A 26,613-nucleotide genomic window follows, 5' to 3' on the forward strand; every position below is an offset into this window, starting at 1 on the left:
TGGGATCCTGCTGGGGGCATGCTCTGCTCCCAGGTGTCCAGTGTGGTGTTACAGAAAGGACAGACACAGAAGGCCAGGGGCAAATCTGCTCTTGGGATGCAGGTCAGCGCCCCGGCCTGCGCTTGGCCTGCGATATCTTCCTCCCCAGCCATGCCTGACTCCAGGCTCTGCTCCCCAAAAGCAGAAACGCCTGGGTCTAACCAACACCTAGGAGCACCCTCAAGAGGCGGCGTGCAGCTGCCCCTCACGGACACTGCTGCTAGTCAGCTGCCTCCGCAGATATGTCTAGTGGAGCCTGAGGGCTGACCCAGTGGCCCCAGGGCACATGGCTGTGACTGGGACCACCTGCCTGGTCTTCACCCAGAGGGAGGCAGCCTTCGGTCAAGAACAGACCCTTCACACCAGTGGCTACGGGTCTACGCCCCTCTCCTAACATCCTTACTCAACAAAACCAAGGCAGGTCCCAATGCCTCCAGTGGGGTGCTGAGCTGTCTACACTCCAGCCAGGCGGGGAGGACCTTTGGGAAGGCCCCCCGCACTGTACTCTGAAGCCTCTTAAGTGGAACATGGAGTTTTTTCCGGGCATGTAGCCAGAATCCCTCAGTCCCAGCAATGAGTTCTAATGGCACCAACCAGGAACCATGGCCAGGAGGCCACAGGGCCCATGAAGAAGCCCCTCGGCTCCCCTGCTCACTCCTCCCCCAGGCTGGGGCAGCACTTACCAAGACCAGGCTGATGGGCAGAGGCAGGGGTTGGGGGTTGGGGGTTGGAGGTGGGAGCAAGAGCCCAGGAGACAGGGCATTGTGACATCGTGCGGTAGACCCCTGCCAGTCTCTCTGATCCCATGCAGGTCCCATCAGCAGTGCCACTAAGCTGGCCCCCAGTGTCAATGCCCTACCAGACTTTACTGGCCAAAGTGGCCTCAGACTATGTTCTTGGGGGCTCCGGGCAGAAGCTGCCACTCAGCGAGGGGAAGCCATTTCTAAGGCTCCTACGGAGACCTGGCACTGCCACCACTTCCCCACAGGGAGCAGCGTGTCAGGTGCTGACCTGCCAGCCCAGGCCAGGACCCTGCTTAGGGCCACACAGGGTGCCCACCTGCTGCTGCCCCATCCAGAAAACCCAATTCCTCCACTTTACAGATGGGAAACTGTAGCCCCTCTGGGCAGACTGGGTCATGCACAGGTGGTATTGGGGTTCCCTCGGGTGCAGTGATGGCTGGGGGTTCCCTGGTCAAATGAAGGGGAATGGGGCATGAGGTCAGGTGGGTACTTACTTTGCTTTGGCCTCCTAGGACAGCATGAAGGAAAAGCAGCAAAGTTAGAGGCAGCCAGAAAGACTAACCGGGTCAGACACAGCAGCAGGGCAGCCCGAGCCGGCCGAAGGCCTTTCCAGAAGCTGCTTGGCGAGGTGGCGTGGAGGTGACATTGATGGAGACGGAAGCTGAGCGCCAGACAGACCCGCCACCACAATCCCAGGTGGCAGCTGACTCCACACGCTCGAGGCGGCATCACTCCGTCATCCCCTGAAAGGGGAGCTCTTGGGATTACTGTTAGCTGGAGCCCAGGCTGGGGGACAAGCAGGGGCCACTATCTGAGCCAACCTTTCCCAAATCCACCCACCCTGTCGTCACCTGAGCAAGGCAGCCTGAGACAAGGTAAACCAACGCCCACAAGCATCCCCTGGAGCTGCCAAGGCGCTCCCCAAGCCCCCTGCACTGCCGCTGTGTCGGGTCGGCTGAAGGAGCTCAGAAGATGACAAGGACCCTTAAGGCGGAGGCAGCCCAGGGCCTGCATTGGTGCAGGGCCTCTCTCAGCAGGAGCCACCATCAAGACAGGGCTGGCACCCAAGGGCCCCAGCACAAGCCGCAAAGGCCTCCCGGACTCACTCTCCCACAGTGTGCACACAAGGACAGGACCTTCACCCCGTTTACTCCTCAGCTGGAGACACTAGGTGTCTGGCTCCTAATCTCACAAGAGCCAGCTCATAAACTCTGCAAGCTCTGGGAAGGGTAGCTGGGCACAGCTGAAAGCCCAGCCACCAGCCTGTGTCCTGGGTGGGACTGGGCAGGAGGGGCCACCTCCTACTTCTAAGCAACCCTAGGAGCCCTGGCTGGGATCTGTCTTCCTTCACCAACCGAAGCACTGGCCCCAGGGCCCTGCCCACCTCTGTGCACCCCACACTGTAGCAGGGAGCACCCTGCTGGGAGGAACTGGGCACCCTGCAGGGGTCAGGTGGAGATGAGGATGCTACGGAGGCAGCTGCCCCATAGGACCAGTAAGAGGGGTCTTGGGTGGGCTTCCCTGCAGAGAGGAAGCCCTCAGGAGACACCACAGTGAGCCATGCTGGAGACCTGGAGGCCAGGCCCATCACCTGGGGAGCTGGCCACTGACAGCGGGCAGACAGCCTCCCAGGACAGCCAGCACAGCTCCCCACACCTCCAAGCCCACCTCCTCATTTCCCCGCTTCCTGTGTTCCCAAGCACGAGAGGACCTGCCGGACGGAGCGCACCATCTCTCCTAACAGAGATCAAGTCTGAGCTTCAACGCTTGCGCCGACAGGCACATGCAAGCCTCTCTCCTCCAGCAGGAGAGCCCGGAGTAGGGCGCAACGAGTTTTTCAACTGCATCCCTACAAACAGTCAGCCCCTTCGCTCCTGCAGTTTATCCAAGCACGGGAGGAGCTTGCTAAAGAGAACACAGGGAGACAGCCGGCTGTCAGAGAAGCAGTCTTGGAAACGCCAGAGTCAGGCCCCAGAGGGAAATAGCCCAAGTATCCCTACTCTGCTCCTGGAAGCAGGCCAGGTTCACCACCAAGGCTCTTCCCTGAGGGGCAGACAGTGTCTGCCAAACACCTGAGCCTCTGGTAGCTGCCCAGAGTTTGAGGGTACCGTGGGGTCCTGGCTCTGGAAGGCCCTACCCAGCTAATAGGGCCTGTGACACAGGTGCTACCCAGCAAGACCCACTGCAGTGCCATGGCTCTCACAGCCTCCCCTGTCCCCGTCCTGGGAACAGCCCCGGCAAGGACACTCCTACCCAGAAGACTTCAGGTCAGGAGGGCAGGGCCCTGAGGAAGGTGAGGACGTCCTGGAGAGCTGTGGCCACCAAGGTGCTTCACAGTCTGGAGGCCTCCACACACCTGGGCAAACGGAAGCTTTCTGGGAGGAGCTGGCTCCCGGCCCGGCCCTCCAAGCCACCCCATCACAGTCGCACATACAGACAGGTTCCCAGATTGTCCAGCCTCCACCGGGAGAAGTCAGGGAGGTGGGCAGGGGATGGGGTTCCAGATTGTCCAGCCTCCACCGGGAGAAGTCAGGGAGGTGGGCAGGGGACGCGCTCCCAGATTGTCCAGCCTCCACCGGGAGTCAGGGAGGTGGGCAGGGGATGGGGTCCCAGATTGTCCAGCCTCCACCGGGAGAAGTCAGGGAGGGGGACAGGGGATGGGGTCAGCCACCGGCTCAGCCTGTGCATGCCCACCCCTCCCAGCAGCGCCTCTCTCTGGCCCACCTGGCTGGCCTGAGTCTGGACTGGCACTGCCTGATACAACTTTATTTTCAGTGCCCAAAGGGCGCAACGACTAGCCTTTAAAATGAGGCTAGAGAACCACCGCACAGCAGGGCAGCGCACAGGACAGATCAATGTCTTCCTGCGTGGAGGCCTTTGGTCTTTCTTTTTTTGAGACTGAGTCTCGCTCTGTCACCAGGCTGGAGTGCAGTGGCGCGATCTTGGCTCACTGCAACCTCCAACTCCCCAGTTCAAGCGATTCTCCTGCCTCAGCCTCCCAAGTAGCTGGGACTACAGGCATGTGCAACCATGGCCAGCTAATTTTTTTTTGAGACGGAGTTTCGCTCTGTCACCCAGGCTGGAGTGCAGTGGTACTATCTCAGCTCACTGCAACCTCCGCCTCCCGGGTTCAAGCGATTCTCCTGCCTCAGTCTCCCAAGGAGCTGGGATTACAGGCGTCTGCCACCACACCTGGCTAATTTTTTTTCATATTTTTAGTAGAGACAGAGATTTACCACGTTTGCCAGGCTGGTCTCGAACTCCTGACCTCAGGTGATCTGCCCACCTTGGCCTCCCAAAGTGCTGGGAATACAGGCATGAGCCACGTGGCTGGCCTAATTTTTGTGTTTTTAGTAGAGATGGGGTTTTACCATGCTGGCCAGGATGGTCTTGATCTTCTGACCTCGTGATCTGCCCGCCTTGGCCTCCCAAAGTGCTGGGATCACAGGCATGAGCCACCGCGCCCAGCCGCCTTTGGTCTTTTGAAGAGATAAGAAAAAAAAAAAACCTCCACAGCTCCACATTCCCACTCAGCCACTTTCCTGTCTGACCCCTGGATATTCCACCCCTACTGGGAAACACCAGCCTGCCCTGCATACCTCAGAGCACTCACTGTAGCTACCCAAGCCACCCTGCCCCAGGCCAAGCCCCACCCCAACCATGTCTGTTCTGAAATGCCACTGCAGGTCAGCTGCACGTCCAGCCCTGCTTGCGGGACTCTGGCCGACCCTGCCTGCCCAGTGCAGCCCCCGTGCCTCCTGGGTGGCTCCAGCACTGCACAGGCTTTCTGGAACCCCTGACAATACAAGACCCACGCCACACCTCACACAGCACCCTTGGCTGTCAGCGAGGCGGGAGAGCTGGAGCCCTGTGACAGGCTCCTACACCAGCACTTAGCATAACACACTGCCACCAGCTTCCAACACACTGCTGTCACCTCACAACACTGGCACAGGATGATGACACACAAATGCTCAATGCCACATTTCCTGTCCTCAGCCCCCAGAAGGCTGATGCCAGTGCACGGCACAGCCCCGATACTCTTTGTCCATCATCAAGCACATGTGCCCACCTGTGCTAAACCCTGCAGCAGCTTCACCCAGCAACCCAGAAGCAAAGCCCAGAGGGCCTAGTCCTCCAGAGGGGGCGGGAGGCAGCAGGGGCTCTGCTGGCTGGGTGCGCACTCTGCCAGCACTGACCACGTGTAAACCCTGCAGCAGCCCAGGGGAGATGCTGCTGTCTCACAGGATTGGCACTGCGCCCAGAAAGTCTCTACAGGGGCAGGTCTGGGAGCCTGGCTAGGCCGGAGGCATTTAGTGAGAAGGCGAAGGTAAGCGTCCACTTCCTCAGAGGACACTCGGGGGCTCCTTCCACACCTTCCGAGTACCTCGGCTGCATCCCCCACCCCCAGAACAGGGCTGGGCACACACAGGGTTCCGGAAGTAACCAACTGCCTGCGAGCCAGCTGCTTAAGGCTCATGGGGTCCAGATGACGGGACGGTCGGAGCTGTAGAAGGAGGCTGCTCAGGTGAGATGGCCTGGCCTGCCTCCCTGGGAGGTGAGCCACAGGCAGTGTCAACTTAAGAAGCACCCCGCCCTGTCAGGCAAGGACGACCCCAGGTTTAGCTACACAGTTCTTTTGCTGCCAGGCAGTCCTTCATTCTGGAAACCAATCCTGATGTCTCATCAGGTCCCCAACTCACTCCGCCCCCTTTGCCGCCTTCCACTTAAAGCCTCTGAAAGTACTACTACTTAGCAACACCATCCCCGCCCCCTTCAGAGGCTGCCCGACCACCCTATCTCCAAATCAAGAGACAGAAATTTTGACTCGGTCACAATACAGGCTTATTCATTTCCGTGTTCACTAGCACCAAGAGTGTTGCGTCTGTGCTTATCCCCTCCGTGCTCAGCTGATGCGTGCAGTAACTGGTGCTTAATAAACACGTGGTGGATGAAGGTTTGCAGGCCAGAGAACAGCTGGGGCAGATGTTTGGTCTCCCACGGAGACGGCAGCAAACACAGGCCTTAGGCCCCAGCAGCCTGGCCGAGGGGCTTCCCACGACCGGGATGCGCCGTGAGTCAGTGCTCCCGGCACCCCTGGCCCGCGGACGCCCTCCAGGCCGGCCACGTGGCCTCGGTCGCCCCGCCCCTCTGCGCTCGCCCCAAAAGCCGTACTTGGCCCACGTCCCCTAAGCCGGCGCTGGCGCACTTGCGCCTCAGTCCCTAACAGCGCGAGCTTCTGGAGCAGCCCGGGCCGCCCGCCCTCCCGGCCTCTCGGGCGTCTCTGACGCGCCCGGCTCCTTCCGGCAGGGGCCGCGGTACTCACACGCCAGCCAAGGACTCGGCGACCAGGGAGGAGGAATCGGCGGACGCGGGATGCCTGAGGAAAGGGAGGGCCGGCCAGGCCGCGCACGGGAAATGAAGCACTGGGCTCTACCAAGAGCCGCGGGCCGGGGGCCCAGGGGGGAACGCGGCCCCTGCACACGCTCCGCCTGGCCGCCGGGGCCCTAGACGCGCTGCGCCCCGACACTTCAAAGGCAGAATTCCGTTGGAGACGAATGCGGAGGCCGCTCTTCCGCGGAGGAGTCTGCACAAATGCTAGGAACGGGCGGCTGCGCGCGCGCCCCCCTGCGTCTCGAGGCCAGTGGTGTCGCCGGTGGGGCGGGGCCGGAGGCCGGCACGCGCCGAGTGACGCACGAGGCGGCCAGCGCGCAGGCGCGGGGCGGGGCCGGGCCGGGCTGCGTCAGCGCGCGTGCGCCCGCCAAGCTGCGGGACAAAGGGGAGGGACCCGCGCGGCCCCGCCCCCGAGTGCCCCGCCCCGAGCGCCTGGGCGTGTGGCTCCCGCGACCCGCGGCACCGGTCTCGCCGCCGCCGCCATGTACCCCGCGGGTCCCCCGACCGGCCCGGTCCCGCGCCGCGGCCGCCGTCCCCCGCCCGGGCCCTCCGCGCCCGCCCCGGCCACCGTCCCCGCTGCACGGCCGCCGCCCCCCGCGCCCGGGCCGCGGCCCCGCGTGGCCGTGAAGATGGCCTTCCGCAAGGCCTACTCCATCAAGGACAAGCTGCAGGCCATCGAGCGCGTCAAGGGTGGCGAGCGGCAGGCCAGTGTGTGCCGCGACTTCGGCGTGCCGGGTGGGACGCTGCGCGGCTGGCTCAAGGACGAGCCCAAGCTGCGCTGGTTCCTGGAGCAGCTGGGCGGCGAGGTGGGCACTCAGCGCAAGAAGATGCGGCTGGCCAACGAGGAGGAGATCGACCGCGCCGTGTACGCCTGGTTCCTGGCACTGCGCCAGCACGGGGTGCCGCTGTCTGGGCCGCTCATCCAGGCGCAGGCCGAGGCCTTCGCGCGCCAGATCTACGGGCCCGAGTGCACCTTCAAGGCCAGCCACGGCTGGTTCTGGCGCTGGCAGAAGCGCCACGGCATCTCCAGCCAGCGCTTCTACGGCGAGGCCGGGCCCCTCGCCCCGGGCCCCGCGCCCGGCCCGCCGGTCAAGGAGGAGCCCACGCTGCCCTCTGGCGCCGGCCTCCTGCCCGACCGCGCCCCGGCCCCGCCGCCCCCCGCCGAGGGCGGCTACGGCGACGAGCAGATCTACAACGCCAACGTCACCGGCCTCTACTGGAAGCTGCTTCCGGAGCAGGCTGCGCCCCCGGGCGCAGGGGACCCTGGAGCAGGGGGCTGCGGCCGGCGATGGCGGGGCGACCGCGTAACGGTGCTGCTGGCCGCCAACTTGACCGGCAGCCACAAGCTGAAGCCACTGGTCATCGGGCGGCTGCCGGACCCACCCAGCCTGCGCCACCACAACCAGGACAAGTTCCCGGCCTCCTACCGCTACAGCCCCGACGCCTGGCTCAGCCGCCCGCTGCTGCGGGGCTGGTTCTTTGAGGAATTTGTCCCGGGCGTCAAACGCTACCTGCGCCGAAGCTGCCTGCAGCAGAAGGCCGTGCTGCTGGTGGCCCACCCGCCCTGCCCAAGCCCAGCTGCCAGTATGCCCGCCCTGGAGGACAGCGAGGATGCCCCCGTGCGGTGCAGGCCGGAGCCCCTCGGCCCCCCGGAGGAGCTGCAGACACCGGATGGCGCTGTGCGGGTGCTGTTCCTGTCCAAAGGCAGCAGCCGGGCACACATTCCCGCACCGCTGGAGCAGGGCGTGGTGGCCGCCTTCAAGCAGCTGTACAAGCGCGAGCTGCTACGGTTGGCTGTGTCCTGCGCCAGCGGCTCCCCGCTGGACTTCATGCGCAGCTTCATGCTCAAGGACATGCTCTACCTGGCCGGCCTCTCCTGGGACCTGGTGCAGGCGGGCAGCATTGAGCGCTGCTGGCTGCTGGGCCTGAGGGCCGCCTTCGAGCCCCGGCCGGGCGAGGACAGTGCTGGGCAGCCGGCCCAGGCCGAGGAAGCTGCTGAGCACAGCAGGGTGCTCAGCGACCTCACTCACCTGGCGGCTCTGGCCTACAAGTGCCTGGCTCCCGAGGAGGTTGCAGAGTGGCTGCATCTGGACGATGATGGGGGTCCACCCGAGGGCTGCCGGGAGGAGGTGGGCCCAGCCCTGCCCCCTGCAGCCCCTCCGGCCCCAGCCAGCCTGCCCTCTGCCATTGGGGGAGGAGAGGAGGAGGAGGAGGCCACCGAGTATGGAGGGACCTCGGTGCCCACTGCCGGGGAGGCCGTGCGCGGGCTAGAGACAGCTCTGCGGTGGCTGGAGAGCCAGGACCCCAGAGAGGTGGGGCCACTGAGGCTGGTGCAGCTGCGCTCACTCATCAGCATGGCCCGGAGGCTGGGGGGCATCGGGCATACCCCAGCAGGCCCATATGACGGTGTGTGACCAGGCCAGCCCAGTGACCTTTCTCTTGCTGCACTTGGAGGGAGGGGACACACACAGTCTCCCATCTCCCCTCCCCCGGGGTGGCCCACCCCATGGGTACAGGGGGTTCCAGGAATCCAAGTCCAGCCTGGCTTGGAGGAGCTCTGTTGGTGAGAGGTTGCCCTGCCTCACTGGCACCCCAGTCTCCTGGGGGCCCAGCTGGAAGAGGCCTGGCCCATTCTCCTCTCAGGGCAGGCACATATGCGGGGCATACAAAGCACAGCACCTGTCGGAACAGGTGACTGTTCCCGCTCTGGCCCCCGTGGGGCTGGGCCTCTGCCCCTGCACCAGTCGAATGCACTGGATGAGGGCTGACACTCCCGTCTGCTGTTGAGCCCTGGTGCTACGTGGCCCCAGAGCCACAGCGCAATCATCTCAGTGGCAAAGCACACCACTTGGTTCTATTTTTTTTTAAACACATTAAATCTGTTTTTAAAGATACTCTTCAGAGGGGCCGTGAGAACAGGGGCCAGGTGGGCTGGTCTCGGGCCGTCCTGCGGTTGCTATGGAGGTCAGAGGCCCGAAGTACTGGAGCATCACTGGAGTGGGAAGGGATAGAGCCCCGTATTTGGGGTTTCCATAGGTTCCGGGTGCAACAGGGAGATGTGGAGTTCGGTTTCCTTGGATTTTCAGTTTTCCCTAAGAAAACTCCGGTCTGAACAGATCTCTTACCCCATGGATTTGGCAGCTGCCTGGATTTGCACCCTAGTGACTTGGCCAATGGCAGGAGAGTTTCCCCTGCTTCCTCATCAGCCACAGACTATTTTTTCCAGTCCCAGGGCCCGGAGCCACTTGACATACCTGGAAGCAGGCCCTGGCACTGACAGCCCCCAGGTCAATACACAGTGCCACCCTCTGTGGGCTCTTCTCCCCACCCTCAGTCTTTTCTGCCTCTCCCCAGACTGCCAAGGATGTGGCTGACAAGCTGCTCCTGGGAGGCCTAGTTTGAAAGGAGTAAAGGGTCCCAGGGCCTGTCCAACCCTGGTTCTGTTCTGCTCCAGCCAGGTCTAGACCTAGAGTCCTGGTTGGACTGGGGCCAGGGATGCCCATGCCTCCCCAGGTAGGGTGGGAAATGCTTTTACAGAGATGCTGCCTGAGCTGGTGTGAGGGGCAGGGAGTTGGCCTGCTTGCCTCCAGGTGTTGGCCCCTCATCCCCACCTGCCTCCAGTGTCCTCCTAGCCATGGGAACCTTGAAAACCCAGAGTTGTGGAGTGCAGGGGTAGCCTGGAGGCTTGCACAGGGAAGGGAAGGGCTGTGCACCAGCTTGGCAGTGGGGCAACTGCAGGGAATGTCCCCCAAAAGTGACTTCTATACAGGTCCAAGAACAAGCAGTTCCTTGGAACTGTCCCCAAGTCAAGGAATATATACATATATATGTATATATCTATATCTCAAAATCTGAGAGCTCAGCGAGGGTGTGGAAGTTTTGGGAAGAAGAAACAGACTCCCTGAGCAGAGCTCAGGGCAGCAGCTCCAGGCATGCCTGCTGAGCCCATCAGGCCACCCCCACCTACAGGAAGAGCCTCTGGCCTGAACTGCTGGGGATGGGCTGCAAAAAGCCTGAGACATTTGGGCCAGCACCTTCCAGGGGCCCAGGCACCCAAGGCGGGGACACCACCTCTGCTCTGCCAGGCCTGCCTCCAAGGCTCTGAGGAGGAGCTGACTTCACTGGCCACGGTGCCAGTGAGGGCTGCACACCTGGGCCTTGTCTGCAGCCTGGGCAGCTCCTGGTACTGCCCTTCAGCCCAGCTACTCATTGCCGCTGCATCTTTGGCGAGGCTTTCATCTCCAACCTTTCTTCCCATCTCAGCCCTTTTGTTGGCCCGGGTCCCAGGACGCTGGCATGGGTGCTGGCAGGCCCGCTCCTCTCATCGGGGTGGCTCTGGCCTGTCCCCCAGTACCTGGACGGTCACTTTCTATAAATAAGGCAGCACTAATTTTTGCTATAAAAAAGAGGCCGGGCGCGGTGGCTCCCACCTGTAATCCCAGCACTTTGGGAGGCTGAGGCGGGTAGATCCCCTGAGGTTGGGAGTTCAAGACTAGCCTGGCCAACGTGGTGAAAACCCCATCTCTGCTGAAAATACAAAAATTAGCTGGGCATAGTTGCAGGTGCCTGTAACCCCAGCTACTCGGGAGGCTGAGGCAGGAGAAATGCTTGAAGCCAGGAGGCAGAGGTTGCAGTGAGCCGAGATTACACCACTGCACTCTAGCCTGGGAGATAGCGAGATTCTGTCTCCAAAAAAAAAAAAAAAAAAAAGCAGGTGCAAGCTGGTGGGGACACCAGAAGCCTACCAAGAGTGGATCTGCCTGCTGGCATTTACCAGGCGGGGAACACCCCCTAAAGAGGGCTTAAAAAGCATCTCCCTAGCATGGGGTGTGCTAGCACAGGGTGCTGTGTGGCAGAGGCTCAGCTGCTGGGCCCTGCTGCTGAGAAGGCTGCTCTGCCCACGCCTGGTCCCGTGGGCAGTGCCAGCCATGGATCCCTGCTATCCTGGGCTGGAACCTGGGGCCCTGTCCCAGCCTTACCTGCAGCTCACTAACCCTCTCTGGGTTCTGCTCAGTGTCTGAAGTGATGGGAAGACCCCAGGGTTGGTGGCTGTAGTGGACCCCGGGGGCGGTGGAACCTTTTGGGAGGCCAAGTGTTCTTTCCCAAAGCTGCGCGGGTGCCGTTGCCTGTGGGGTCCTGGCTGTGGGCAGACAGTGGGCTGGGGTGAGGCTGCATCTACTTCCTCTAACAGCCATGGCTACCTGCGGGGCCTGGCCTCTCACTGGCAGATTCTGCACATTCCCTGCAGACACAGGGGTGGGCAGGGGTGCCTGTGGCCTCGGAGGTGCAGCCAGCTGTCCTCAGCTCGGATGGCCCACAAGAGCCCCCAGCTCCTGTTCACTGCTCTTCCAGTTAGTGATCCCTGTGTCAGTGTCATCAGAGCTCCTGGGCTTGGCGGAGCTGGAGAAGGGGAGGTGCTGAGGAGGGCAAGATGAGGGCAGGTTTTGTTGAAACCACCTGACCTGCATTTTCAGGGGGATGAGGCCACTGCCTTGGCCCAGGGACCTGCAGGCTTGGGGGAACTCCTGGATGTCTGCCGAGCTGCGGATGAAACATCACAATGTGGTGGGAAAGGAAGGGGGACACCCCTAGACTAGGGGGTGGTCCTGCAAGGATCCCAACCCCTTACCTACCTAGTTGAGATGCCCATGGGGAGCAACCCCAATGGCACATCAGAGTCCCTGGGCTTGCAGGATCATGCTCTGTTGAGGGCCCTTCCTCTAACTGGCGAGCTTATTTACAGCTGAGCTTGCCTGGTCAGATGGGCCCAGTGGCTTTATCTAATAAAGGCCGGACATGTCCGCTTCATGAGCATCTCTGTTTTGAAGTCGTATTTTTTAACTCTTGATCCAGTGCTTGGATCAGGAATACCCCCTAGATTAACAGTCGGGGCAAAGGGCATAAAAGTGCAACACTGATTAAAGATACCGTAATCATATCCATCGTTTTCTATCTTAAAGAACAGTTTTTGCCTGGCAGTAAAAGGCACAGGGGAGGCCTGGCTGACCACGACGCTCCCCGCCGTGCCCTGAGAACCTAAGCCTGTGTCTTTGTCACAGGCCCTCACCAGCTGGGCCAGGAGTGGCTGGATTGGGCTCTCCACCTCCCGAACTGAGCTCACCTAGTACCTAGGGCTTGTCAGGGGTCCCGGGGAGACAGGTGTTGGCTCAAAATCAATGATTTCTCCTTGCAGATGGGCTCAGTGTGAATGCAGGTGGAGGGCTGTCCACGTTCCTTTAGGGGGCCACTGCGCCAGACCCCAGGCTCCCAGACCTGCCCAGGCTTGGCACATAGTCCCCTGGGGTGACTGTGCAGGGGAGACAATTCCATGCCTAACAAAGCCCCCAGGTGATGCAGAGGCCTGCAGCAGGCATGGGGAGACCTCTGCTGTCCACAGTGCCCGCACCCTCACTACCTGACACCTGTCCTTGACCAAGGTTGTGGGCCTCAGCGTAGATGAGGTAGGCATTGGACCTTTTTTTTTTTTTCTCCCTAAGACAGAGTCTTGCTGTCACCCAGGCTGGAGTGCAGTGGGGCAATCTTGGCTCTCTGCAACCTCTGCCTCCTGGGTTCAGGCAATTCTCCTGCCTCAGCCTCCCAAATAGCAGGGATCACGGGCACGCACCACCATATCCGGTTAATTTTGTATTTTTAGTAGAGATGGGGTTTCTCCATGTTGGTCAGGCTGGTCTTGAACTCCTGACCTCGTGATCCACCCACCTTGGCCTCCCAAAGTGCTGGAATTACAGACGTGAGCCACTGGGCCTGGCCTGGAACTTGGTTTTATTCACCTCTGGTGAAACATAAGCTCACTTGGTGCTCTCCGGCATCTTTATTCCCATCCCCTTAGGCTGACCCTGACAAGTGCCAGGGCCAGGCTTGGACCAAGCAGTCGACTGAGTCAGCCTGCCCCGGGAACCAGGCGGGGGAGGGAGCTTACGGATGGGCTAGGTTCGGGGGAGTAAGAGAGAGCAGGTGGAGGGCAGAAGTCTGTGGCCACAGAGGCAGCTGAGCATGAAGGATGGAGCGTGCTGCTGTCCTGCAGGTGCCCTTAGCCCTGTTTTGCACTGGGGGATTGATCTGCCCAGGCACACAGGGAGATGGCACAGCAGAACCCGCTGCCCAGCCTCGCTGAGGGCATGCTCCCCGCCTCGCCTCCAGAGGCTGCTGGGTGGAAGCTGAGAGCTGCAGCAGTTGGGCCCAGCATGGGACTGGAGGCCCAGGTGAATCTTGTGGGGCAGGGGATGGAGCTAAGACTGCCTGGCCTGGGCCCTCCCCACCCAAAGGCCCTAGAACCCTAGCCTTCAATCCTAGAGCTTTGCTTCTCCCCCAAGTCCTGGCTTCCCTGACTTGCTGCCTTTTAGGGACATGTGGAGGGGACAAGTCCTACCGTCAGAGGCCAGTGTGGTGGTGCCAGAGCCACGAGGCATTCCAGGACCCCTGACCTAGGTGAGGGGCAGGAGGGCCCAGAGCCACCTGGCCACTTGTCAGGAGCTTAGGATCAGGAGGAAAGAGGGAGACTGTATCCCAACTAAAACCAGGGGTCTGCATTTGTCCTGGCTGGCCAGGGCCACCCTCTCAGACCTCAAGCTGCCCCACCTACCACTGCCCACCTGGTGCCACCCCAGCACTGCTGAAGGCCTGGCCCAGCAGTTCCTCCTCTCTAGCAGAGGACGAGCACACCCACCACAGGCACCCGCTTCTCTGGGCTGCAGGGCAGGCTCCAGCTCCCTGTGGGGGCCCCACCCACAGCAGGCCAGGGCCCCTGGCTTTACTGCAGGGGAGAGGATCTCTTGTGTAGACCCCATATGGCTCGTGCCCCCTAGAGCTGAGATGAGGCAGCTGGCCTGGCTGTAGCTGCATGGAGCCACCTGGAAAGCCAAAGGCAAGCCCCGGTTCCAGATCAGGCACTGGGCCAGCCGTGCCTGTTACCATAAGTTCTGTTCATGGCCTCGACCAACAGCCCAACCATGTGGGCAACTGACCAAGATGCCATCTCTTGGGCCCCTCAGAACCTATGTTGCAGCGAGGAGGGCTCACTGCAGCAAGGGGCAGGGCAACCACCACGGTGCCTTCTGCTTACCAGGGAAGGAGGAGTGTCCCCACTAGTCAGGGCTCCCCTGCCTGCTGGAACCTCTCAAGTCCTGCCCCCTGCATTTCCCTGTGCGGGGGCAGAAGGAGTGATAGGAGACCCTCGTGCAGGAGGGAGGGAGCCACAGTCCTCAGGGGAAGGGGCACAGGGAGAGGTGGGGGCACGAAGGCAGGCAAGGATGGCCAGAGCCCAGCCTACTTTCTGCTGAGCTCCCTGGCCCGGCAGGTGGCGGCCTCCACAGCGCTCATGGTGGCTGCTCGCAGCCCGCCCTGCTCCAGGGCATGGAGCCCGTAGATGGTGGTGCCACCCGGGGTGCACACATCTGAGCGCAGCTGGGCTGGGTGTTGGCCCTCGTGCAGCAGCATCTTGGCTGTCCCCTGAGGAGAGTGTTAGAGCCTGGTGACCAGGGGAGGTAGCCCGGTCCCCACTGTGTGGCCTGCCCTTGTTGCATCCCCCAACCTTGGCCCCAGCTTCTAGAGCCTGCTGTTTCCCTGCCCACTGGAAGTGGTACAGGTCTGGGCCTTCCCAATGTTCCCCAGAGGCCACCCTCACTCACCAGCAGGGTCTGGGCAGCGATGCGGTGGGCCAGGCTGCTGGGCATGCCCATCTTGACGGCGCCTTCGGCCAGGGCCTCAGAGAATGCACACACCTGTAGCAGCAGCATGGTGGTGGGGGGGATAGGTGTCAAAGCCTGGGGGCTCAGAACCTTCAGGAACAAGGCCCAGAGCACTAGCCATGGATGGCCAGAACCAAGGCCTGAGCCCAAGGGTCTGCAAAGGGGCTGGCCTTGAAGATCCCCAGGGCAGTGAAGTCCCAGGGACAAGCAGAGCTCCCAGTGGGCCTGGAGACCAACCGTGCAGGCCTCAAGGTTGGACTCTGAGGGCAGAGGCTGTCAAAGGCACTTGGGTGGGCCCCTCTTTGCCAAGGGTGGGGCGGGGGATGGACGAGGCAATACTCACGAAGGCCACGCCACTGCCACTGAGGCCAGTGTGGATGTCGACGTAGGCTTCAGGCACCTCCTCACACCGCCCACAGGCCTCCAGCAGATGCTGCAGGAGCTTGGTCTCGCTGCTCCCCACGTGGCGGCCCCGCGCCATCACTATGGCCCCTTCCTGGACCACACAGGGCAGGTTGGGCAAGACCCGCAGCACCCGTGTGTTTGGGGGCAGCAGCTGGCCAGAGAGAGGTCAGAATCAGGGAGTCTGTAGGACTGGGCCCTGCTGGGAGGCCTCCAGCATCTGCCTCCCAGGTACAGCACCAGGAGGGAACCCTAAGCCCAAACACTTGACCCACGTGGGCCACCTGGCCACCTCAGGCTCTCTGGGGGGCTGCCTGCCACCCAAGCCCGGCCAGCAGAGCCTATGCTGGGATCAAGGCCTTAGCCCAAGGGACACTCACCTCCTCCAGGGTGCTCAGAGACACCCCAGCAGCCACAGACACCAAGATGTGTTCAGCAGTGACCACAGGAGCCACCTCTGCCATGACAGCTGGCAGGATGTGGGGCTTGGTGGCAAAGATGACGAGCAGGCAGCTCTGCAGCACCTCCTGATTGGAGTGGGTGGTCTGGCAACCCAGAGCCTGTGCCAGGGACACCAGGACCAGGCCTCAGGGGCTGTGTGAGTGGCACACCCTCTCCACCACAGCCCTTCCTGCTGGAGGCCACACATTCCCATGGGTCCCAGGGTCTCTCCCATTGCAAGTGTCTAGACCACCCCAACTTCTCCAATGCCCAAGACTCACCCAGACTAACCCTGCTCCTCACAGGCCATCCCGATGTCAGCGCCTCCCCAAGCCCTGAGCCCTCTATCCGCAGTGAATGTCTGTGACCACCACCCCAGCATGCAAACACACACATGCACATGCATGCACTCACGAGCATGCGTTCACATATACACACGTGCAGACACATGTACTCACGAGCACACATACACACGTGCACATGTATGCACTCACAAGCACACACGTACACACACTCATGCACTCACGAGCATGCATTCACATATACACACGTGCAGACACATGTACTCACGAGCACACATACACACGTGCACATGCATGCACTCAGCACACACATACACACGCATGCACTCACGAGCACACACATGTACACACACCCACTCATGAGCATGCACTCGTGTACACGCACGCACTCATACACATGTGCACGCACACACACAAGCACATACGTGCACACGAATGCACTCACGACCACACAGGTGCACATGCATGTACTCATGAGCATGCACTCACACACACGTACACACACGCAGTGACATACACATACCACACGTGCAAATGCACATGTGAGCATGCACTCACATACACACGTGCACATGCATGCACTCACAAGCACACACGTACACACACACATGCACTCACGAGCATGTATTCACATATACACACGTGCAGACACATGTACTCACGAGCACACATACACACGTGCACATGCATGCACTCATAAGCACACACATACACACGCATGCACTCACGAGCACACACGTGTACACACACCCACTCATGAGCATGCACTCGTGTACACGCACGCACTCATACACATGTGCACGCACACACACGAGCACATACGTGCACACGAATGCACTCACGACCACACAGGTGCACATGCATGTACTCATGAGCATGCACTCACACACACGTACACACACGCAGTGACATACACACATGCAAACGCACATGTGAGCATGCACTCACATATACACACGTGCACATGCATGCACTCACACGCATACACACACACACAAACACTTTGACCCTCCACAACCTTCCTTTCCTCCTGGCCTCTCATCTCCCTTTCCCCAGCCCAGACCAGCCAGTCTCCAAACTTCAGCTAAATAAACCACCCATCTCTGGCTCTAATAAGTGTCTTAGTGGGACAGGAGTCAAGAGCTATCCTGGGCTCTGGAGGGTATGAAGAACCTGGGCTCTATGCTCACTTGAAAGTGACATAAGTTCCTGTCTGTTGGTGCACTGGCCACTATGTGCTGAGCTTCCACTTTTCCTGGAAAGAAAGGAAAAGGAAGAGGGGTTGGTGAGGGGGTGGGATAGGACGGCAGTGAGGAGAGGGAGGAGCTCACCTGTCCTCTCAGGCTCAGCCACGCCAGGCCCATCATGGGCCCCCTCCTGGCCTCAGGAACCCAAAGCGGGATGCACCATTCACTGGGCCCAGGCAATCATATCCATTGATTCTACTTGGCAGTCAACGCCCCTGACTGCTACTGGGTGTGGAGGCCAGGAGCTGGCCTCTTTGGTGAGGACACAGATCCCTGGGGCCTCTGTCTCCAGGGAAGGGAAGGTTGCCTGGAGTAGAAGAGGAACACCAGGCCTTGGGGGAGTGTGGTGGGTACAAAGGCAGCTGATTGGCCACAGAAGGCCCAGTGGGGGCCCAGGTTCCTCGGGAGGGAGAGTCTGGCTGGGATGTCCAAGAAGAGGCTAAATGCCTACTTGGTAGAAATCATCTGCTTTTGTGGGGTACAGGGGTGGAGAGATTGGGTTAGATTTTGGTAAGGTCGAACAGGAAGACAGAAGTGTACACTACAACCTAAACACAGAAACTAATCATGACAGTGCCAGCCATACACACCAGTACTAGGCTCAACATTAGACATATTGTCTCATTTAACCAGTACAGCTCTGGGAGGCATGAGGTACTGCCGGGTTTCACAGGTAAAACTCACAGTAAGCTATTTCCTGATGGATCTTGATTCTTCTGGACCCTGAAGTATGGCTGAAGGCAAAGAGCCAAGGGTCACCCAGCTCTCCCTACCCACAATCTGCAGAGAGGCTTCTAAATGCCTGGAGAAGTATATGATCAGCATAAATATCACGGCCATAAAGCAGTGTTTCTCAACAGGGGATGACTTTACCTGTCTCCTCCCGCCACCCAGGGGACATTCGGCAGTGTCTGGAGGCATTTTTTGGCTGTCACAACGTGGGGGGTGCTACTGGCACAGGATGGATGGTCTGGCCCAGGTGTCCCTAGAGCTAAGGTGTCTGGAAGAGAAGCCCTGCTGCTCGGAGAGGGGCTGGCGCGCAAAGAGAACATCAGAGGCTGGAAGAGGTGAGCCTGGCCAAGGCCACGCTGCCAGGAAGCCGGCCACGGAAGCGGCACCTAGCCACGTGTAACTCAAATCTTCCCGCAGCCACGTCAAAAAAGTAAGAGGAAAAAGGCGTGACTCCGGCTGCACCCAGCGACGCTGAGACCCGAGTGGCTGGGCTTGCGCCTCCGGCCCCACTCTCGCGACAGGACACCTCCCACGGGGCTACTCCCACGCCAGGCCGTAGGCCCAGCCCCGCGCCGCCCCACCTGCTCTGATGAGGCCCTGCGCGATGGCCCCCGCCATGCGGCCCGCGCCCACGAAGCCCACGCGCCGCGTAGCCGGCCCCGCAGCCGCCATCTTGTCGCCCCGCTCCGGCCGGCCTTTTGTCCGCACTCTACTGGTTCGCAAGGCGCGGGGACCCCGCCTCTCGCTGCTTATTGGCCCGAAGAGGCTAGGCCGCCCCTCACTGTCCATTGGCTGAGAGACACTGGGGGCGGGGCCGGAGGACGGCGGAGGGGGTCCCGGTCGGGCGTGCGAGGACCGGTTCTTGGTTTTCCGGACCGGAGGGCTCGCGAAGCGGGTTGCGGGGCTGGTCCGGAGCGTGCGGTCACTGAGGCCCCGCCGACGACAGACGGTGGAGCCGCGGGGAAGCACGAGGGGTGGAGGCCCAGGTCACGGAGAGCTGGCCGGGTCCAGGGGCCTGAGATCGACGGGAAGGGGAGGGGACAGTCGCGAAGGGGGGGGCGTCATTTTTAATGACACAAGGAAAATAAGGCTTGAAGATCTGAGTGCGGTTTTGTTTTCATCATCTAATCTAAGGCTGTATGTTACCGATGTTATTTTCTTCTGAAGCCTTTGACATTTTCTAAGCTCTTCAGTCATGAAATCCTCTCATTGATTCAACATTTACTGTGCAGCTGCAGCCTCTGGGCCCTGCTCTGGGCCTGGGCAAGGCCACCCCACAGCAGCAGATGGGACAGACTGGACCCCACCCTGCAGCCCTGCTTGTTGGTTGTGTAGACAGACTACAGTCAGCACAAGCAAATGACGTAGAGAGGGACAGAAAGCCACGAGGGTGCTTCGGCCACCGCGGCCGAGAAATGTGGGTGGTGGACACTTTGCACCAGCACACAGTGTCAGCAGCTGTCTCTCCTGCCACCTTGGATCCTGCCAGCCCCTTCCCACACAGACCCCCTGGATTTTCTCCCAGGCCCCCTGGGCCAGTGATGGCTTGGGACCGAGGCTATGGGGAGGTGAAAGGGGCCGGAGTTCCGCATCCAGCGCCATGCCATCATACATAAGGACAAAGCTCATCATAAACAAGTACACCGAGTCGAGGTGAAGGAGGGTTGCTGGCTGAGTGCCCAGGGTCACAGTGAGTAAAAGAAGGCCCAGTCCTGTTCGGCTTCTCCATCCCATGCTGGGCCAGGCTTCTGAGATCTGTTGGGAGCCCTCAGCTGACCTGGACACCCAGCCACCCATGGCTTGTGTCCAGGGCACCTCTGCTCTTGGCTGGGCTTCTTCCCACTGTTCCTCACCTGGCGGATCCAAGTGGCCACACAGGCACCACCCTCTCCGGGAGACCTTTCCTGAACCCCGACATGGGCAGAGCCTTTATCCACAAAGGGCTGGTGCCAGGGGATACACTGTGAACGAGGCCAACCCACCTCCTGGAGCTCCAGGTCCTGGGATGTTGGCATGAGGGGTGGGGGTTGAGGTGGGACTCCCAGAAGTTTGCAGACAAACAATCCCAACAGGGCAGGGTGGATGCTCGGAGAGGGGCTGAGATGGTGCTGTCAGGGAAGGTGTTTGGAGGCTGGGCCACCTCAGCTGAGGCCTAAAAGGTGGGGAGGCCTTGATCCAAGAGGCCAGTCTCAGGGGAGGCCTAGAGGACACCTTGGCTTGCCTGACACAAAGGGGCAGTGACAGATAAGGTGAGTGGTTGGCTGGGTACAGGACACAGGTCTGGACTCAGTGCCGGGACAGGGAGGACACACTAGTGCTGCCCAAATTAACAAAGGAAGAAGTGAAGCAGGAAGCCCTACCTGCAGCCAGAAGGCATCTTGTGCGTGAAGACAGCACAGGGCGCCCAGGAGAGGGACCCTGAGAAGAGGCAGGCCCAGGGTTGGGCCAGGAGCCAGGGAGGGTGTCTGGGTCCTGGGCGTGGAGGACCAGAGGGTTCTAGCCTAGAGGCCCCCTCTGTACAAAGCGCTGAGAAAGGGGGTGACGGGCAAAGTGCTCCTGGTCCATACCCCAGCACCACCCTGCCTGGGTGAGGCACCGTCCCGGGAACCATTCTGGACTTTGCTGCCTCCGCTCTGAGAATGGGGGGGGAGAAATGACACCCCACCTCTGGCAGCTGGAGCTGACCTGTCCAGCAGGCAGCTGTCCCTTTCCATGGGACAGGCCAGGTGGGGACCCACACCCAAGCCTGAGAGCCACAGAGACGAGGGGCCAGGCCAGGAGAAGCCTGAGCCACGGAACCATCAGCCTGCCCTCAGATCCATCCGTGGGCCCGGCTTGGCTGGCTCACTAGATGTTTCCGGCCCACTAGACCAGTGTCCCCAGAGCTCTCAGGCTGAGGCCGGGAGGCCCTAGTGAGCTCAAGTTACTGAGGCCTGCAGGTGGCCACGTGTGGAGGGGCTAGGACTGGCCCTGCCCTGCACATCCTTGTCCACGCCAGTCTCATTGCTGCCTGCCTGCTGCCTGCCCACATGCGTGCCTTCCCACCTCCAGCTTCTGCAGCCTTTCCACCCCAGGGAGTCACCAGCTCTGAGGGCTGAACAGCAAGCTAGGGGGACAGTGGGTACCAGGGCTGGCCAGGCTCGGGGGCAGTACCTGGGTGTGGGGCATGGCTCAGCACAGAGCTGCCAAGCCCAGGCCTGTGAAAATGCACTTTATTGGCTCCCAGGGAGTGGGACACAGGATCAGAATGGACACACGCAAGGCCAGGGGCCAGTGTGGGGAGCAAAGCACCGGGCCTGCCCGGGTCCTGGTTTCCCTGAGGACTGATGTGAATGGGGGCCCCACTGGATAGATGCTTGGGGCTGCAGAGCGGACGGAATGTGGGCCCAGGTGGTGCCCTCAGCTCCTGGCAGGGTTGATGGGTGGTGGCTCTGCCAGCCGATGGTCCGCTGGCACCTGCTTCTGCCTTCCAGCTTCATTTCCGGGCCTGCTCGTAGTTGTCAGTGAACCAAGCACAGGTCTCCTTCACCGCTGCAGAGGCGGGCAGGTGAGGGCCATGGGCAGGGAGGGCCAGGGCCACATGGGAGGAAGTGGGGGGAGTCCCAGGGACAGGGAAGTCACCCCTCTGAGCTTTGGTGTCCCACCTCCAGGGCAGTATAGGCTCTGAGGGGGACGTCTCACCTCTGCCCTGGTAGGGAGCATGAAGGAGGCTGGGGCAGGCCAGCAGGTGTGGGGGCCACCAAGTGGAGGGCTATGGGGTCAGGGCTCACCCTGCTTGAAAGGTGTGAACCGGAAGTCAGGCAGGTAGGTCCTCAGCTTGCTGTTACTGGCTGTCTTCTTAAACTGCCCATCCGACTTGGTTGTATCAAACTGCATGCTTTGTCAAGGCCACAGCGAGAAGAGCACCTCCACTCCCAGCCCCTGCAGCTTGTCCTTGAACCTCTGCCATTCCCAGGGAGCCACAGCAGAGCTCCTCCGCCTGCCAGGGTGGGTATCCTCCCTCCACAGTGTCCCACCCACGCTGGCCCTATGCCGGGAGGCCATGGAGCCTGCCAAGGGGCCCCCGCCCAACCCCCAGCACTGGAGCCAGAGGATACGGTGACCTCCCCATGGAAGTCCATGGCCTCCACCACCGCCTCGGCTGCCTCCTTGATGGAGACCTCATCTTCCTCGCCCACTGTGGGGAGCCACCGGGTCAGGCCTCCCCTTGCTGCCCCCCAACTGCTCATGAATATTCCTGCTCCCACCCCTCAGCCAGCCTCCCAGGACGGCGTTGGATCCTGTCCCACCATGGAGGAAGGGGGCTGAGGGCTGAGGTGCCCACCTGAGAGGATGATGGGCTCCACTTCATTGTACTCCCGCAGGACCCAGATAAAGAGCTGGGCCAGGTCCTACAGGTCAGACAGGCAGGGTCAAGAGACCATGGGTATAACCACAGGTCCCCTGTCCCAAACACCTGTGCCGGGGAGTTCATACTGTTGTCCTTGTTCAGTGGGGGCTCAGCCTAGGGACCAGGGGTCCCTCCTTTCTCCCTCGGAGCTCAGAGCTACACCAGTGACTCCTGGAAACAGGAGGCTATGGGGCCTCCACGAGAACCAGAGATGGTTCCTCTCGGAGCTCAGTCCAGACTGTCTCCTGGTCTGAGACTCCCTCCTGCACCGCCTCCCCGACAGCCCAGCAGGGGAAAGCCCAGGGCTCAATGGGGCAGGTTCTCTGGGGAGAGCTATGCCTTCCTTTACGCACCAGCGAGTATATGAACTGCCTCCGCGGCTTCCCGGTACCCCATACCGTCAGGGCCGAGCCGCTGCCTGCAGATTCAGGGAGGGAGCAGGTGTCAGAGGCAATGGGTCACCTCCTCTCGAGTTGAGCCCGGGAACCCCGTCGGGCAGACGCACTCACTCTTGGCCAGGTGCACCTTGTGGATGAGGCCAGGCAGCACATGGCCATCCTCAATGTTGAAGTTGTCGTGGGGCCCAAAGACGTTGGTGGGGATGACAGCGGTGAAGGTGCAGCCGTACTGCTGGAAGTAGGCCCTGCGGAGGCACAGTGTCTCCTGCCCTCGTCCTGGGCCCGCGATCCCACCCCAGGCTGCCGCTGGCCTCTTACTGAGGCTGGCACAAAGACCCCACCGGCCGGCCCCACCCGCCCCTGGGGCCCTCTCCCCCACTCCTGGCTGGGCCTCAGCAGGATGGGTGTGAGGACCTGTTCTGCACGTCGATCATCCTCTTGGCATACGAGTACCCAAAATTGCTGCTGTGGGGCGGCCCATTGTGGATCTGCGGGGGCGGGAGAGGCAGAGGCCACTACTTTCTGGCCCCGCCCACAGGCTCCCCAGCCCCGCCCACAGCCAGGCCCCGCCCCTCACCATGGTCTCATCTATCGGGTAGGTCGTCTTGTCAGGGAAGATACAAGTGGACAGGCAGGACACCACCTTGCAGGCGCCCACCTCGAAGGCCGAGTGCAGGACGTTGTCGTTGATGTGCACATTTTTCCTCTGCAGGGGTGAGGTGGGGACCGATCAGGCTCCCCAGCTCAGATCCTAGCCCTTACCTGCTCCTCCAGATGCAGAAGTGGCCCTTCAGCCATGGTAGGACCCAAACCTGCCCATCCTAACCCTTTCGGGACAAGGCGAAGCCTCTGGGCTTACAGACACCACTGCTCTCCAGCCCCACCAAGGCTGGAGGAGGGGCTGGCTCTGCCTTCCAGTGTGAGGAGAAAACCACACCCCCAGCTCAGGGATGGACCCCACACAGGAGGCTGCTGAGGTCAGGGCAGGTAGTGGAGGCTGGGAAGGAGCCCAGTCTGGCCCTGGGCTGGGCTGGGGCTCCCACTACATGGGGAACGGGGCAGTCTACTTCACCACCCTGGAGGAGCTCCCATCTGGCTCTACCTCGCAGGATTAATGAAGCCTGCCCTTGCCAGGTGCCCCCTGCAAGCCCCACTTCCTGTGCATGAACTAGACATGGCATGGCTGGAGCACTGGGACTGGTCTTGGGAGAAGGGAGAGGTGGTGGCCAGGCAGCCTGCTGGGAAGGCCGAGACACCAACAAGGAGGGCTCTGGGGTGACAGGGCTCTTGAGCAGAATCTGGTCTGAGCCTCTGCTGACCCTAGTGCCTCCTACACTTAGCAAAGCCAGCTAAGGCAAGGCTGCTGCCTACAGACCTGTGGGGTCAACCCTCCCAGACACAGCTAGCCATGGCAGGGCCCTTATACCACGCCCCCTTCCCCCAGGCACAGGCAGCAGATGCACAGAGCTCTGTTTACAACCCCTGCACCCCAGAGTGTGCGGTGGGCCCAGCTCAGGGGAGCTGGGCCAGCACAGTCCTGGGAGCCAGAGGCTCCAGAGGCCCTGGGGACTCAGGGGGCAGGAACCAGCTCCCAGTCCCACGTGGCCTCTGGCTCCTTTCAGCTTCCCAATGCTGCAGGTCAGCTCCACGGCTTTTCCTTCTGGGCCAAGTGCCTCCAGGCCCACCTGCATTGCCCCTCTGTCCACAGTACCAAGTGTGAGTGACTAGGGCTCCCTCGGGGGCTGCCCCCACGAGGCTGTGCCAAGCCCTGATCCTCAGGGACTTCCTGGGGTGGGAACGTGGGCCTGTGAGAGTGGGAAGGCCGCCAGGAAGTTCCCAGAACCTGGGATCCTGGTTTCCAGTGCTTGCTGGGGCCACCCTCACTTACCCAGAAGTCCAAATTGTATTTGATATTCCGGAACAGGCCCCCCACCATTGCAGCAAGATGGATGACATGTGAGGGTCGGACCTTCTCAAACAGGGCGCGGGTCTGTGCTGTATCCCTGTGGGGAGCCAGGCTGTCAGGAGGCTCTGGAGGGAACCAGCACTCCAGGTTTGGGTGCTGAGTGCAGGGACTGGGTGGGACTATGGCAGGAAGAACAGTCAAAAGGGAGGGTGGCCCCAGGGCCTGGCTGGTGTGAGGGCGCAGGCTTCCGGGAAGAGATGGGAGGGTGTTTGTCCAGGAACACAGCCAAGCACACCCAGGCCAGGCCAGCCACCTAGCAGGAAGGACCCAGACACACAGCTACTGCTAGACTCAGGAACAGGCCCAGCCTGGAGCTCTTAGTTCTGGGGTTGGGGGTAGGATGGGGAGGAGGGCTGATCTCGGGATGGGCTCACTCACGTGAGATCGGCGTCTTTGGAGGAGACAAACACCCAGTCCTCTCCAGGAAGTCCAGCTCCATCTGCTACCACCTTCTGGATGGCTTTGCCTACCAGCCCAGAGCCCCCTGTCACTAGAATCCGCATGGACCCCTGGGGTTCACCCATGTCAGTTGCACCTGTAGTGTCAAATTGTGGGAGGCTGAGGCCATTATGCTCCCATCCTTTGGAGCCCCCCTCTTCTGTGGCAACTGGCACAGAGTGAGGCCCTCAGGGTGGGGACATAGTCCACTGGCAACCAGAAAGACCCAGCTGGACAGAGGCAACCCCTTGTCGCAGCCCTGTTCCCCAGGGAGCTCTCAGCCTACTCAGGGGTCCTGAGCTACCACCCAGCCCAGAGCAGCTGGTCCCAACCCACGACCCCCCACTGGGCCGATAAAAGGTACATTCTTCTCCCCTCTGGCTGATAAGAGGGGAGGCAGACAACCTTGGGACTGGGGCTCCTGGCGCAAGTCGTTAACTCGGCTTGCAGCCAAAGCCCGCATGCTAGGGACAGGCACGAGGCGGCGCCTGTGTGCAGCCCACGCCCACTCGAGGCTGGCTGGTCCTGGAGAGCCCTGGCCAGCCAGATTCCTCCAGGGCAGGACAGGCCTTGGGGCGCAGCCACCCCCAAGGATCCTATACTGGGAGCCGAAAACCTGCTCGGGCTCCGTGGCAGGGCCCCAGGACCAGCCCTTACGGGAAGGGGCCCTGCGCAGGCATCGCGCGGCTCCCAAGCACGCGAGGAGATCTCACCGCAACCGGACCCCTTACCACGGCCCTAGGCTGCCCCCACGCCCCTCGATCCCAGACCCCTACAGCGTTCCCTGACTCTCACGGAGCATCAAGGGCCCAGGGTGAGGCTGACTCCTGTACCACCTCACCTGCGTCCAGCCCCACCGCAGGCTCCCCTACAGCGGCTTCCGGCCGGGTGTGCTCCGGGTACGCGCGACGCCAGGTGGGGGGCGGGGTCGGGGAAGCTGGGGCGGGGCACTCTGGGAAATGGAGTCCCGGAGGCGCGCGGCGTCCCGGGCGCTGCTGGGACTTGGAGTCCGCGGCCGCAAAGCCGCTTGGGAAGCGCTGTCTCGCCAGCCGGCTGAGCGCGGAGGGTCCCCGGGGGAGGTGCCGAGCCGCAGCTTCCTTAGCCCGCCGGGCGCTGGGCCCAGGCCTGTTTGGGGCGGCTGGAGCACACGAGGCGAGGGCCGAAGGCAGCGCCGCACGGGCTGCCCACTGCGTCAGGTGGAGCCTCGTGGGCGCTGGGGCCAGGCGGGCTCACGCTGCGGCGTCTCCCTCGGCTCCCCTTCCCTCCCGGGGTTCCACCCCCGAATTCGCAGACCTCCCTCTGCAGCCGCCTGGATTCCGGCCGCGATGAGGAGCTCGGGTTGTCGTCCCAAACCCATGCGCTGTCACCCGCGCCCACGGGGACGCCCAGGCTCGGGCAGCAAGCAGCCAACAA

At 61.6% G+C, this 26,613-nt stretch overlaps 3 protein-coding genes across 4 annotated transcripts; 1 reads left to right on the forward strand and 2 right to left on the reverse strand.

The window, feature by feature from the left end:
• Positions 1-5,909: 5,909 nt before the first annotated feature.
• Positions 5,910-11,990, forward strand: TIGD5 (tigger transposable element derived 5). The gene has a single exon (XM_008001782.3). The coding sequence runs from the start codon at positions 6,341-6,343 to the stop codon at positions 8,588-8,590; it is 2,250 nt and encodes a 749-aa protein (XP_007999973.1). The 5' UTR covers positions 5,910-6,340; the 3' UTR covers positions 8,591-11,990.
• Positions 11,991-12,940: 950 nt separating this feature from the next.
• PYCR3 (pyrroline-5-carboxylate reductase 3) lies at positions 12,941-18,737 on the reverse strand. The gene is made up of 6 exons (XM_008001795.3): positions 18,590-18,737; positions 17,220-17,284; positions 15,667-15,846; positions 15,228-15,440; positions 14,825-14,917; positions 12,941-14,645 (listed from the first exon to the last, which is right to left on the reverse strand). The coding sequence occupies exons 1-6, from the start codon at positions 18,678-18,680 to the stop codon at positions 14,463-14,465; spliced, it is 825 nt and encodes a 274-aa protein (XP_007999986.2). The 5' UTR covers positions 18,681-18,737; the 3' UTR covers positions 12,941-14,462.
• Positions 18,738-21,203: 2,466 nt separating this feature from the next.
• On the reverse strand, positions 21,204-26,122 carry GFUS (GDP-L-fucose synthase). 2 transcript variants are annotated; one of them, XM_073018476.1, is made up of 11 exons: positions 26,042-26,122; positions 25,141-25,228; positions 24,685-24,799; positions 23,374-23,502; positions 23,211-23,284; positions 22,908-23,041; positions 22,752-22,816; positions 22,333-22,399; positions 22,106-22,185; positions 21,779-21,878; positions 21,204-21,539 (listed from the first exon to the last, which is right to left on the reverse strand). In XM_073018476.1, the coding sequence occupies exons 3-11, from the start codon at positions 24,730-24,732 to the stop codon at positions 21,484-21,486; spliced, it is 753 nt and encodes a 250-aa protein (XP_072874577.1). In that variant the 5' UTR covers positions 24,733-24,799; positions 25,141-25,228; positions 26,042-26,122; the 3' UTR covers positions 21,204-21,483. The 2 variants fall into 2 exon arrangements, with proteins under 2 accessions (XP_072874577.1, XP_007999987.1); XM_008001796.3 differs by having other exon boundaries at positions 25,141-25,297; positions 26,042-26,118.
• Between the last annotated feature and the right edge of the window lie 491 nt (positions 26,123-26,613).

This window comes from Chlorocebus sabaeus, chromosome 8 (assembly GCF_047675955.1).
Source record: "Chlorocebus sabaeus isolate Y175 chromosome 8, mChlSab1.0.hap1, whole genome shotgun sequence".
In the NCBI taxonomy this organism is placed as follows: Eukaryota; Metazoa; Chordata; class Mammalia; order Primates; family Cercopithecidae; genus Chlorocebus; species Chlorocebus sabaeus.

Excerpts from the sequence above, each read along its gene's own strand:
- TIGD5 (XM_008001782.3), top strand. The coding sequence starts at position 6,341 with ATGCGGAGGCCGCTCTTCCGCGGAGGAGTCTGCACAAATGCTAGGAAC.
- PYCR3 (XM_008001795.3), bottom strand. The coding sequence starts at position 18,680 with ATGGCGGCTGCGGGGCCGGCTACGCGGCGCGTGGGCTTCGTGGGCGCG. Across the intron at positions 14,918-15,227 it reads GTGGCAGTGGCGTGGCCTTC|GTGTGTGCATTCTCTGAGGC; the intron begins GTGAGTATTGCC and ends CTGCTGCTACAG. Across the intron at positions 14,646-14,824 it reads TCGCTGCCCAGACCCTGCTG|GGGACAGCCAAGATGCTGCT; the intron begins GTGAGTGAGGGT and ends CACTCTCCTCAG.
- GFUS (XM_008001796.3), bottom strand. The coding sequence starts at position 25,286 with ATGGGTGAACCCCAGGGGTCCATGCGGATTCTAGTGACAGGGGGCTCT. Across the intron at positions 23,503-24,684 it reads AATACAATTTGGACTTCTGG|AGGAAAAATGTGCACATCAA; the intron begins GTAAGTGAGGGT and ends TCACCCCTGCAG. Across the intron at positions 23,285-23,373 it reads ACCCGATAGATGAGACCATG|ATCCACAATGGGCCGCCCCA; the intron begins GTGAGGGGCGGG and ends CCGCCCCCGCAG.